The sequence below is a fragment of the Carex rostrata genome, chromosome 5 (genome assembly GCF_964058835.1).
Source record: "Carex rostrata chromosome 5, lpCarRost1.2, whole genome shotgun sequence".
Taxonomy (NCBI): Eukaryota; Viridiplantae; Streptophyta; class Magnoliopsida; order Poales; family Cyperaceae; genus Carex; species Carex rostrata.
The window spans coordinates 8776822-8790207 of record NC_135922.1 but is presented as its reverse complement, the minus strand read 5'-3'; the positions used below and the strand labels follow the sequence as shown (position 1 = coordinate 8790207).

The 13386-nt window shown below is 35.7% G+C and overlaps 1 protein-coding gene across 1 annotated transcript; it reads right to left on the bottom strand.

Moving 5' to 3' along the window:
- Nucleotides 1-9186: 9186 nt before the first annotated feature.
- Nucleotides 9187-11006, bottom strand: LOC144554845 (UPF0481 protein At3g47200-like). Its single transcript, XM_078303203.1, has 2 exons — nucleotides 10834-11006; nucleotides 9187-10734 (listed from the first exon to the last, which is right to left on the bottom strand). The coding sequence occupies exons 1-2, from the start codon at nucleotides 10879-10881 to the stop codon at nucleotides 9382-9384; spliced, it is 1401 nt and encodes a 466-aa protein (XP_078159329.1). The 5' UTR covers nucleotides 10882-11006; the 3' UTR covers nucleotides 9187-9381.
- Between the last annotated feature and the right edge of the window lie 2380 nt (nucleotides 11007-13386).

The window sequence follows — 13386 nt, the reverse complement described above, 5'->3', positions numbered from 1 at the left end:
TTTGTTTATCAGTGTGGCCTTAGTTTGATATTTAAATGGGCTTTAGGCTACAATTAGAGACCATAGCCTTTTAAATCATCTTGATTATATTTTTATTTTTCTCACAAAATTTAGCAAATTGCGATCCAGAGGATATTAGTGAATGATTGTCTTGATAGAAACTTCAATTTTTTTTTACTTAATTTGCCATATAATGAATTTTCACCTAGGCTGGCTACTATGCTTTTTAAATATATATATATATATAGAGAGAGAGAGATGGGCTATGGTGGATTGCAATGCATAGGCACTCTTGTGCATTGAATCATAAATCATCGATTAAAAGTTCAAATGACCGATTCAAACCGTTAATCTTGTTCTCCATAGTAATATGTGCTTGGAGACCAAATTTTACATTTTTTGAAATTTTTTACTATTTATTAAGCCACTTTGAAAATCACTGATCTGATGGTCCAGAAATTTTTACTGTTTTTACTGTTCATCCATATTTTCAGATTTTCAATAAATCTAAAAAAATAGTAAACAAATTTCAAAAAATATAAAATTTGGTCTCCAAGCACATATTAATATGGAGAATAAGATGAATGGCTTGGATCAGTCATTTGGACTTTGAATCGATGATTTATGATCCAATGCACAAGGGACCTATGCATTGCAATGCACCATATATAGCCCATAAATCCAAAATTCAAAATCCAAATGACCGATCCAAACCGTTCATCTTGTATTCCATATTAATATGTGCTTGGAGACCAAATTTTACATTTTTCTGAATTTTTTTACTATTGTCACACCCCCAGACTTTTACCATCCGGAGCGTGATTATATAAGCATCTTCACACTTTTCCTTGACCCGTCAACCTACGTCGCCAACAAAAAGAAAAAAATAAAATAACAAAACGGAGTCAGCTACAAAGCTCAGTAACCGGTTATTTAACGACGCGTTTCTCTACAATTGGCTTAATTTAACAACTATTCAAATATGCCGGATTAATCCACACAAATTCAGCTTTGAACAACAAGAATCCACTTTATTTTAATTGTCAGCTTTGAACAACAACAATCCGCTTTAGTAATATTTTATGTTAAAACAAAATATTATCGTTCTTTTTTCTTTAAAGTTTTATTATATTATTACAATTCCATATAACCATTAATTCCACAAATGGAATAATGATCAAGCATCCATCACAAAGAACAATAGCAACCTTCAAAACACACTTGATAAATAGGAAAGCTAAAAGGCAGAAACAATTAAATAATTTCGACCGTCAAGATCTCTTTCTATTATCTCTCTGTTTTTGTTCACATATACTATAAGAATACAAGTACAATGAATATGTTGAAGTCTGGTGGAGTCTCTCTTGTCCGGTGAATTGTACAAAGTAATTCTTACAATAACTGATTTCACATACCAAATAGAACAACATGAGTAATTAATGATAATTGGAAGACCAATAAATAGAAAAATATATAGAAGGATTATAAACAAAAAGCTACAAAACAAACAAATGTAGGATAGATCTGATGAAAACCTGATTGTATATAGTTAAAAGTATCAAAAATATATACTTAATTACACATTAGAATTGCTTTCTTCCTAATAGGATCTCCATAGAGGTCCTGAATCAACCGACATAGAGTTAGAAGTCAAGCATTCAAGTTACACCAATAGAGAGATCATTCATAGATGGTGGGTATCATCTCAAACGCACAAACAGCCTTCATCCCGGGAAGGGAAATAGCAGAGAATGTGATTTTGCATAGAGAGATCATTCATAGCTTCAAAAAACCCTTTGATGACCAACCGCAATTCGTCCTGAAAGCCGACCTAGCAAAAGCGTTCGATAGAGTAAATTGGAAGTACCTCTTTCACCTGATGCAAGTGTATGGATTTCCTCCCAGATTCTGTCAGTGGATACAAGCGTGCGTTCATCGGCAAAGTTCACAATACAATTAAATGGCTCGGGAGACGGATTTTTTCTTCCGACAAGGGGATTGCGACAAGGTTGCGCAATGTCTCCATACCTGTTTATTATCGTGATGGACCCGCTCGCAAGAATGCTAAGTATCAAGATGAAATCGGGTGAAATCAGCGGGTTAAAATTAGCGAGATCCGCTAACCCGATAACATGTTCTCTATTCGCAGACGACCTTTTGCTTATGGGGAGGTTAACACATAGTAGGAAATATCGGTATCGGGATCGGGATCGGCCCCGGCCGATACCGATCCGGGATCGGCGTATCGGCCGGTATCGGCCGATTCGGATCGGAAAATCGGACTTTTTTGCCAGAAGCTTGTTTTACACTAAAAAAATAGGAAAAAAATGATAAAAATTAATTTTTCAATAATTTATGTTTAGATAAATGATTACAATCAAATAATCCACTAATACAATATAATACAAGCATTAAAACTATAAACATATTCTTTTACTGCCAGAAACTATGTCGTGCTGGCTGGATCACTTCATCGCCGTCTGTATTATAATAAAAATGGGGATATTGTTGTCCGGAACTAAAAAAAGAAGACATTGTAGATCCAAATGAAGGATTGTTAACATCTTCATATCTATATGCATATGGTGGCTGATTATACCCCCCACTAAACCCTGATGTACTCGACATCTCATCATAAGAACTAACATTTTGACGTCTTGTTAGTTCATTAATATTTTTAAAAGATTGACCTTTGCTTGATATTGTTAGTTCATTAACATTAGATGTCGTGACTTATAGCACTCTTATAGATGGTTTGTGCAAAAAAGGTGAAATTATTAAGGCAAATGAGTTGCTGCATGAAATGATTTCTAAAGGGTACAAACCCGATATTGTGACTCATACCATGCTTATAGAAGATCTGTATCCTCCCGAGTACCCTGACTTGTACAATGGGCAGAAATCTGAACCGTCATTTTAATCCCGCAGCTTTGATCTTCTAATCTATATAAAAAACAGTGCCCGCCATGTGACTGCTGACCAGCTCTCTCTATCTCTCTGTTGGGTATTGGACCAAAACAGCATAAATCGGACCAAAACAGCATAAATCGGACCAAAAACAGAAAATCCATCAGTATCGGCTCGGTATCGGATCGGACTCGGCCGATACCGATACGTATCGGCCGATCCGGATCGGTATCGGCCGATATTGCCTACTATGGTTAACACAACTGGAGGTACAAGCCATTCTCTCAACTCTGACAAAGTTCTCTTTTCTTTCAAGTCTCAATAAATGAAGCAAAATCAAAGGCCTGGTTCTCAACAAATTGTTCCCCGCAAAGCAAAAGATTCCTGATTGACCAACTGCATGTCTCAGAAGCGGGAGTGGAAGAGAAATATCTCGGATGCCCGATTGCAGTTGAAGGAACAGGGCTTTTGACTATCTGATTGAGAAATTTGAGCAGAAGCTCAATCATTGGAAGTCAAATTATATGTCCCATGCAGGGAGACTGATTCTTATCAAATCAGTACTCAACAGCCTTCCAATTTATGCAATGGGTACGTTCATTATAATACAAAAGGTGCTGACAAGCTGACTGCAATAGCGAGAAATTTTTTCTGGGGTGGTAAGCATGACAGGAGGAGTCTGGCTTATGTAAGTTGGGATGCAATAACAGCTCCAAAAGGAATGGGAGATTTGGGGATCAGGAGTCTAAAGGAGACCAACCAAGTACTGGCGCTTAAAACAATATGGAGGCTGGCAATGGGCTCAGGCACTCCAAGCTAAATATTATCCGAGGGGGGCTTTTTGGACAATTCAGAGGAGAAACAGATGATCCAAACTCTGGAAGCAAATAGTGGACCTAAGACCCCTAATGATAAATCATATAGCTTGGAAAATTGGGAGTGGTACTAGTATTCCAGTCTACTCTCAACCATGGTTGCCGGGATGGACGGAATTGCATGCAGTTACTGCACAGCAAAGGGGACAAAAGGTCTCATCTTTGCTAGACCCCTCTACAAGAACCTGGAATTTTGATGCCTTGCAGGCTCTACTCGGGTTCAGTTCAGCACTTCAAATTCCTAGTTTGGATTCAATTAGGCCTCTACCTCAACCAGCAAATGACACTCTCATATTCACCTTCTCCAAAATGGTGCTTTCTCGGTTAGAAAGGCGTATCAATTGCTAAAGGGGAATGTAATAGGGGGGCCTGACAAAGGGTTTTGGGAATGGGTGTGGAAGAGTATTAAAATTACCCCAAAGCTGAAAGTTTTCATCTGGAGAGGAGTCCACAGTGCACTACCTGTAATGGCAGTACTGTCAGCAAGAATCAGGCATCTATCCAACCTCTGTCCAATTTGCAAAAACCATTCAGAAACAGTAATGCATGCCCTATTCCACTGTGATTTCGCTCAAAGAGTTTGGTTGGTATCCTCCTTGCCTCTGAGAACACAGGGACTTCATTTGAGCTTTAAGGAAACAATGTCAAAAATGTCAGCCGACCTATCTAAGGTTGACATGGTTTCTTTTGTATGTAACATCTGGGCAATTTGGCGAATGCGGAATGAAGCAGTTTATGGGGGTAAGTTGCAATCTGTAGGTGCTTGTCAGGCAATTTACAGGAAAGAAATGGAAGCCTGCCAAGTAAAGTAATATACTAGCCCAACAGGTACCAAATGCTACGTGTTTTGTGGATGGGGCATGGGATGCGGATGGGAGGGCTGGGATTGGAGTTTGCTTATGGCATAATGGGGAGGTGGTATGCTGGATGTCAAAAGCAATACAAGCAATAAACCCATCACAAGCTGAAGCAAAGGCGGTACTAGAAGGGTACCGAATGATGAAGAACAGAGGGGGGGCTGAGGGTGTCATCTATACTGACTCATTGGAAACGGTATTGGCTTTGCAAGACTGTTTACCTGCAATATCTGATTGGCGATCTTATGAGCAAATTTGGATGGCATGGCAACTAAAAATAGAGATGCATATGAGGGTTGAGCTAATGCACTGTAGTAGAGACCATCAGAAATTAGAAATAGCGCATAGACTGGCAAAACAAGGGAAAATATATGGGTGGGATAACAGGGGGAATAGTACACCTGTCTTTAGCTTAGAGGAATTGATGTAGGCCTACGGGCCATGTAAGAACCAAAAAAAAAAAAGTTACACCAATATATTAGCCGACAAAAGTTTTCTCAAGGCACGGTCAGCGTTTGACTTACCCGTTGAGGACCATATTTATATTCCTGTGGTGGAATTGCCGATACTACCTGCACTTAATTATTTGGTTTCGCAACTGTTGGGCGTACCAATACCACTTTAACCTTCACTTTATCTACCATTTCCTCTGATGTTTTTTTTTTTTTTTTGAAAAATTGGTAGCAGCTACCAATATTGAATTGAATAAATGTGTTTAGAACATCTCTAGTCTAATAAAATTATAAATATTACAAATTAGCCAATTCCTGTAGGCATAACCCCTCTTAGCATTGTGTCATTAGCCATTGAATGTGGCCTCTGACCCATAGTAGGCAATATCGGCCGATACCGATCCGGATCGGCCGATACGTATCGGTATCGGCCGAGTCCGATCCGATACCGAGCCGATACTGATGGATTTTCTGTTTTTGGTCCGATTTATGCTGTTTTGGTCCGATTTATGCTGTTTTGGTCCAATACCCAACAGAGAGATAGAGAGAGCTGGTCAGCAGTCACATGGCGGGCACTGTTTTTTATATAGATTAGAAGATCAAAGCTGCGGGATTAAAATGACGGTTCAGATTTCTGCCCATTGTACAAGTCAGGGTACTCGGGAGGATACAGATCTTCTATAAGCATGGTATGAGTCACAATATCGGGTTTGTACCCTTTAGAAATCATTTCATGCAGCAACTCATTTGCCTTAATAATTTCACCTTTTTTGCACAAACCATCTATAAGAGTGCTATAAGTCACGACATCTAATGTTAATGAACTAACAATATCAAGCAAAGGTCAATCTTTTAAAAATATTAATGAACTAACAAGACGTCAAAATGTTAGTTCTTATGATGAGATGTCGAGTACATCAGGGTTTAGTGGGGGGTATAATCAGCCACCATATGCATATAGATATGAAGATGTTAACAATCCTTCATTTGGATCTACAATGTCTTCTTTTTTTAGTTCCGGACAACAATATCCCCATTTTTATTATAATACAGACGGCGATGAAGTGATCCAGCCAGCACGACATAGTTTCTGGCAGTAAAAGAATATGTTTATAGTTTTAATGCTTGTATTATATTGTATTAGTGGATTATTTGATTGTAATCATTTATCTAAACATAAATTATTGAAAAATTAATTTTTATCATTTTTTTCCTATTTTTTTAGTGTAAAACAAGCTTCTGGCAAAAAAGTCCGATTTTCCGATCCGAATCGGCCGATACCGGCCGATACGCCGATCCCGGATCGGTATCGGCCGGGGCCGATCCCGATCCCGATACCGATATTTCCTACTATGCTCTGACCCATACCCACAGTAATCCACAATCGAGCCTCTTCTCCTGCCATGTTAGAAAGTACCCCTGGTGGCCTTCTCTTTCCTCGAAATATCACTTCATTGCGCTGCTTCCACAGGAGCCATATAACTGCCATACATCGTGTCGCCCATTGTCTCTGTGGTATCCCTAGTGCTGCACTATACCGAGATGTTGGTAATGATGCAAGAAAGTTCTGTTGATGAAATCTGTCTCATGTTTTTGAAGCAAAATGCTTAAGCACTGTTTTATTTTATTTTTTTATCCTGTACCCTCGTCTCTAGAAACTTCCCAATATATATTTTAATTTTCAATGAATTTACATAATTGTTGGCGCTTCATATTTTTCTCCTAAAAATGACACAGTGTGGCAAATAGTGAGATGAGTAGAATAACGCATTGGTACGAGTTGAAGTAAGCTGTTTTAGTCTAAATCATATAAAATCCAATACAAAAATGGGGTGTGTAGAATAATACATCCCTGATTTATGAGTTGAGTGAGTTGTGAGTGGGACGAGAGAGAAAACAGGCAAAAGTTAGAAGAGAATTAAATAAAACAGAATTTGGGTACGTAACAGAATTAAAAGTAACATTTGTTGAATATAATGGGCTTCAATAAAAGAGCCAACAAAATTAAAAGTAACATTTGACAAAGATCATGGGCTTGAAGAGTAAAAAATAGAACTACTTGAACTGTTTTCAATTGTTGAGGCTAGTTTTGCAGTAGCATGTCTTTCAATATTATATGGAGGAGAATTTGGGTATGATTATTCAATGTTCTAAGCCAATTCTTGGAGGTTTATGAGAGGATAAGTTGTACGCTTTGATGTGCTCAGAATCAGAGTCAGGAATTTTGTCAAAAACATGGTGTGCATTAGCTGGTATCAGTCTCTTTCTCCATGATGGTTTATCAAATTCTAGGTTTATAAACTTACACAGGTGCACAAATCACAAATGCGCAATGGAAATTGATCTTCTAAAATAATTGTAAATTAGTATTGCTTGACTGAGCGATGAATGAGGAGTGCTTTTGTACGTTTCTGGAATTTCAGAGGAATTCTCGTCTCAAATTGGGACTTTGAAATGAAATGAAAGATTACGTGGGCTAGAGGGTCATTATTAGAGACCAGGTGGGCCTTGATATTATGGGCTTTGGGCTACAATTAGAGACCATTGTATACTAAATCATCTTTAATAATTTATTTTGTTTCTTATTTATAATGCCTCAAATAGAATGAGGTTATGGTACTTCACAAAGCACAAATCAACTGATCTATATCTTTATTAAAGTTCAAACTATTGATCTGAACCATTCAACATGATCTCCATATAAAAATGTGCTTGAAAATTTAAAAATACATTATATCTAAATTTTTTTGTTTTATAAAGTATGTATACAAAAATTTAAGAGTTAAAAGGATCAGTTAATAGTCCATGCAAGTGCATGCATGAAGTTTTTCATGTATTTATGCATAGATACACAAAAAATATGTATAATTTTATAGTATCCATTAGATAAATTATTTAAAATAATAGTTTGAATATGCATACTTGTTCGCATTTTATTTTGAAATTTGAAGCATTTTGAGGCAATTTATCTCTTTCTTAACCATAGAAAATCATTTTCATGTCACAAGCTACTTTACTAATTGTTGTGCTCTCCAAAAAGATATAACTAATTAAACTACTAATTCTTACAAATTCTTATAATTTTTTTTTTTTTTTTAAAAGTGGGTTTTCCCGCCGATTTCATTAAAAATCATAGTCTTACTGTAACCAGCTCCAAAAATCTGGAACTAGCACAGTTTACAAAAACTAGAATCATTCCAGTAACAAAAAACAAACAGTAGTAAAATAAAATGCCCCCACAAAGGCAAGTCAACCATACTCCAAAAGCTGACAAGAAAGGAAAATACAAGTCAACACTAAAACTAAAGATGGCACAGAACCAATACTGGTACTAAGCTAAAAAAAACCAAGTAGAAAGGCATCAACTAGCACAGTTTAAACTACTAATTCTTATAAATTCTTATAATTTTAATTATAATTATATTTCAACATCGCCAATTACTTTTTATGTGAGGTGAAGATACTTTAATAGACTACTAGAGTTTTTTTATTTTAAATCTCTATAATTTAAATTATAATTATCATGTCAGTGTTATTAAGTTATTAATAAAAACAAAACCTTTAATTGTTGCTATACGAATACATACTGCAAGATTTATAACCTTGTGAGCCGTCTGATTTGTCTTTCAGATTGGCGCTAGATAAATCACTGGATGAGCTAGAAGCAATATTTGGTGTCCGTCATGATGTCATCTCTTTTTCTCTGCCAATAAGTCGGGTGCGGATTTTCTAAAGTAACTCAAATTCTGAGTATAGATCTGAACCGTCCTAATTTTTGAAGCCAGATCCTATTCAAATTTACATAGCTTTGTTCTAGAATCAGTTTAATTTTAGTGCTATTCATTGACACATTTTTTTTAATAATTGATTTCTTTAAAACTAAAACCAGTACCATATGTAAAAGTGCTCTAAACATAGATATACAATAGGACAAGACAACAAAGTACAATGATCGAGGTTAATTATATGTTAATAGAAAGTAGAAACAACGGTTATGCCTAAAGGAATTTCTGCAGAGTACATATAAGCAAAAATACAATGAGGTCTACATATATATAAATCAGCGAGGGAGCAAATGCAAACAGAGTACATTAATGACAATTTCAACTCCAAAGTCCAAATGCTAAACATCATTACATTAATTGTGGTGCATTGGAAAGCAAATATATAGAGGAAAAATTAACTTCGAAACAAGAGCAAACCAAACAAAACGAAAATGTAAAAAGAAAAAGAAAAATAACAATATTACAGGCTTATTAAATGCAAATAGTAAAATAATCGAACAGGTACTTAATTCTTTGGGTGGTGATATCCATAGATAGCGTAGAATGTTTGAAGTACAGAAAGAATTAGCAGGATAGTAGCTGCAACGACCGAGATGCCTGTCCATGGGCTGCTGAAGTAGTTATGTCGCAAGCTCGCCAATCTACGGTTGCAACCTGAGTTGTAGTATTTCTGCACATCCTTGTATAAACCAGAGAAAGGATTTGCATTGTCATCGGTGAAACAAAAGTCACCAATATCATTGAAGAAAGTTGCGGCCATCTCATGGCTACGCAGTGTGTTATAGATAACGCCACATTTCTGAAGTAACTTCACATCTATCTCTGAATCGATGAGTGCATCCATCAGTTTCATGTAGCAGCTAATAATTCGCATTCTTCGTGAGATGCAGTTCTCAAAGGCAATGAGATTTCTTAATAAGGTTATCTGCCTTGAGTCAATCTTTAGACGTGGCATTCGCATGATGCCATGCCTTTTGGAAAAGTTAACATCCAAATAACCTTCATCTTTAAATTTCTCAAATTCTATACCTGCCATCTGTTGAAGTTCAGATGCATTCGCCATGACCATAAGTGCATTATTTGAGCGGTTGATTTTAGAAGAGTTAGAATGATATTCTATCTGCTCATGAAGATCTCTTTTAGAAGAAGTTAGTTCCAAATACATCCTAGGAGACAAGGAGCATCTCCAATAAAGGTCGAGCAAATGAGCTGCATTTTCGCTAGACATGGCATCATGATTGATTCTCCATGGCATATCCAGGCATATAAACGGTTCAAGGATAGTACTAAAGCTGGGTAAATTTTCCTCTCTCAAAACTGTTAAAAACCATTCATAGACCTCCTCGATAAAAAACAGGGGAATTTGATTATCCAGAAGAAGCAGGTCAGATCTGGTCTCTTTTATGTGCACATCTAGGAAAGACATGCTCTCCTGTACCTGTTCAGAGAAAGCGAGCATTGTTCGGATAATAAAGCAACTGTCAAGAAATAGTATCTTAACAAAATTTTCGGGACTATGGTCAAACTCTTCTTTATAGTAAGTACGAGCTCTACTTGCTGAAACCATAAATTGTTGAAGAATCACATCATGGATGGGCACACGCTGCGCTGACCTCACAGATGTAATATAGATGTCCCGGCAGGGGAATTCGATCCTTTTCCGAGCAATTCTCAGCATCTTCAAAATTTCTTGTATGCACTCGATCTTTAAATCTTCCATGCGTTGGAGGTTTACTTGTCCATGATAGTACGGGCCAATAGAAACTAACTTTGGCTCAAAATTAGATTCTCTATTGGATCTGATGTGCGCTGGGACACGGAAAATAGAATTCTTTGGCCAATGGGTTCTTTTCCCATTCTCCGTGGACTCTGCATTTTCTGTTTCTTTGATCAGCCGATCCATGAGGAGTAATATCTCATCCATTGGCGGGTCCTTTGTAGCTGATGTCCCTTCAACCTCCTTGTGCTCTGCTGCGGCTGATGTGCCTTTGATCACCGGGTTCATTTTGGTGTGAAAAGTGGATATGATAGAGAGAGGGTCTTACTATTTCGTGGGTATATTTTGTGTTTTGGTTTATTTGGTAGTTTGATAATCAAACGGTAGCTAGGGTGTACGAGGGTTTATATTAGAGATTTTCAATTGCGTGACATTAAAGCTAGAATTGACCCCAGAAATGAGGTCAATAGAGGCATGAGGAAAGTAATTACAGCTAGAATTCATGCATTGTGATTTGGGGACACGAATAGACCGTTGATCTTGATTAATATTTAATAGTGGTAAGAGTAAAGTAAAAGAGAATCTTTATCAAAAAAAAGTTATATCTAACTAAAGTAAAAGGTAATCTTTCGTCGCCTCTTTCTTTTTTGGTGTGCCGAAAAAGAGTTTTGTAACTCAGTGACGGATATGATGCTGTCACAAGGTGTAACGAGTTAATTGGTCGAATAAGCATCTCAAATGAACCAGAACCATAGTGACAATTATTCGGGTTCGGTTCGGCGAGGTAAAAAATTCGTGATTCGGTTATAATTTGGGTATAATTCGGGAATGACTTGAAATTATCCGAACCAAAGATCTCAGTCCTGCAAGAGAGCAAAAACAAAAACAAAAATATTCTAGGAAAAATTCGGGAAAAAATCGCAAATAATTCGTCAAATTCGGAAAAAAATCATAAAATTCGTGAATTATTTGGGTTTAATTCGATAAAGTTCGGTCAACTGCAAATTAAAATTGGCCAAAACAACTTGGTAGCAAATTAAAATTGGCACCTTGAATTTCCGTGGCACAAACTTGACATGACTTATTTGATTTCTGAGACTACTTTTCTTCTCTCTATGCACTTAACTTCTACTGAAAAACATTAAACATGAAAATTAATTAACAATTAGCAGAAATTAGTTGAATTCACACTAAATTTCTCGAAATTAGTTCATTATTAACATTAAATTAGCATTAATTTCGTAATAATTTTTGCCTAGTATATAAGATGCAAATGCCGATCTACAAAAAAGTAAACTGACTCTCATTTAATTTAAAAGTGGAATGCTTAGACATGATTTTATTATATAGTTTAAAGTAAAATGTTATGGATACTGTAAATTAATCTATTCATATTTTAGTGAAAATGTTATATGGTTGAATTCATTGCGTATTTGATCCTCATAAATTAAAAGTTTGCCTACGCTTCAGATCAGATGTCAACATTTTATAGTAGAAACAGGGTACGTATAAGTTATTATCAAAAGTGTTTGACGTTAAATTATAAAATGTACAAAATAAATTAGGATTCAAACTATCTAAGATGTTGTTAAATTAGGATATATATTAAGTTAGTGAAGTCATGAATTGATTAGGATTTGATTTAAGGCACATTTGATGAAAGTTGGTTGTCATGCTTAATTTCTTTAGTTAAACTTTTATTGGTAACAAATTTGGATGGAGAAACTGAAGAGAGCTGTTAAAATTCTTAACATTACATACAACTTGTAGATACAAACTCTGGATATATTTAGGATAACCCAAATAAACATTACCGATAACATCCTAGCTCTATTCTCTCCCTCCTATCCTCACTGTCATTTTCCTCTTCTATCGATGCTGACTGAAATGAAAAACAAGCAATGGTCTTCATCGCCATTTCGGAATAAATTTTCTAACGGTGCTAATTAATTGACTTGTTTAATTTGGTGAAACATCAAATTATAAGTAGATAGTCTTAATTACAAACTAACTTTTAAGAAAAACATTATTTTCTAATCTAAAGCGCAAGATTTTAACAATTTATCTAATATTCAAATTGTGATTTTACTAACTTTTTGGTCATTCTTTGAATAACATCCTTCAAGATATATGAAGTCAAAATATATCCTTCTTTTAATCTTTTAGTTTAACCTGATCAGAGTATGCAAACTAAAAAGAAGTAAAATTAGTCCTAGCAATACTCATCAGAACAACATGTCATTTACTCAATACTTAAAGAAGTAGAAAGGGATCAAAATATATAATGAAAGATATTTTATTCCTGAACTACATTCTGCACAAAACTAGTGAAGAAAAATATAGTTATATAAATAAATAAATTGTAGGATGACTAACCCATTCTGGAATTTTTTTCTGCAATTCCTGGCTCAGGGGTAAGCATTTATTTTAGAAAAGTTTCTATAATGCAGGGCTCTGTTGAAATCTTGCTTCTCAGTTTTCTGAAGGCTCAATAATTAGGTCACGCATGCCATTAGATTATTACAGTAAAGCCTACTAAAATCCCAATAATTCATAACAATATTCTTCAACAATTCCCGTCGCTTTCGAACAATTAAGTTTGAAATTTACAAAAGAGATCAGAAAAATAAAAATAAAAAGGTATGCAAAATGACGAAGGAATAATTACTCTTTTTCTAGCAAAATATATTCGGGAAATTTTACAAAGTGCCATTTTTTTAAAAATATATAACAAAATACCCTTCTTTCAAAATTCTTAACAAAATGCCCTTGTGGATCCCACTTGCTCCCTCT

Bases quoted from the DNA above. Each gene is read 5' to 3' on its own strand.
- LOC144554845 (XM_078303203.1), bottom strand. From the start codon at position 10,881: ATGAACCCGGTGATCAAAGGCACATCAGCCGCAGCAGAGCACAAGGAG. The intron at 10,735-10,833 runs GTTGAAGGGACA...GAGTCCACGGAG, and splicing joins CCGCAGCAGAGCACAAGGAG to AATGGGAAAAGAACCCATTG.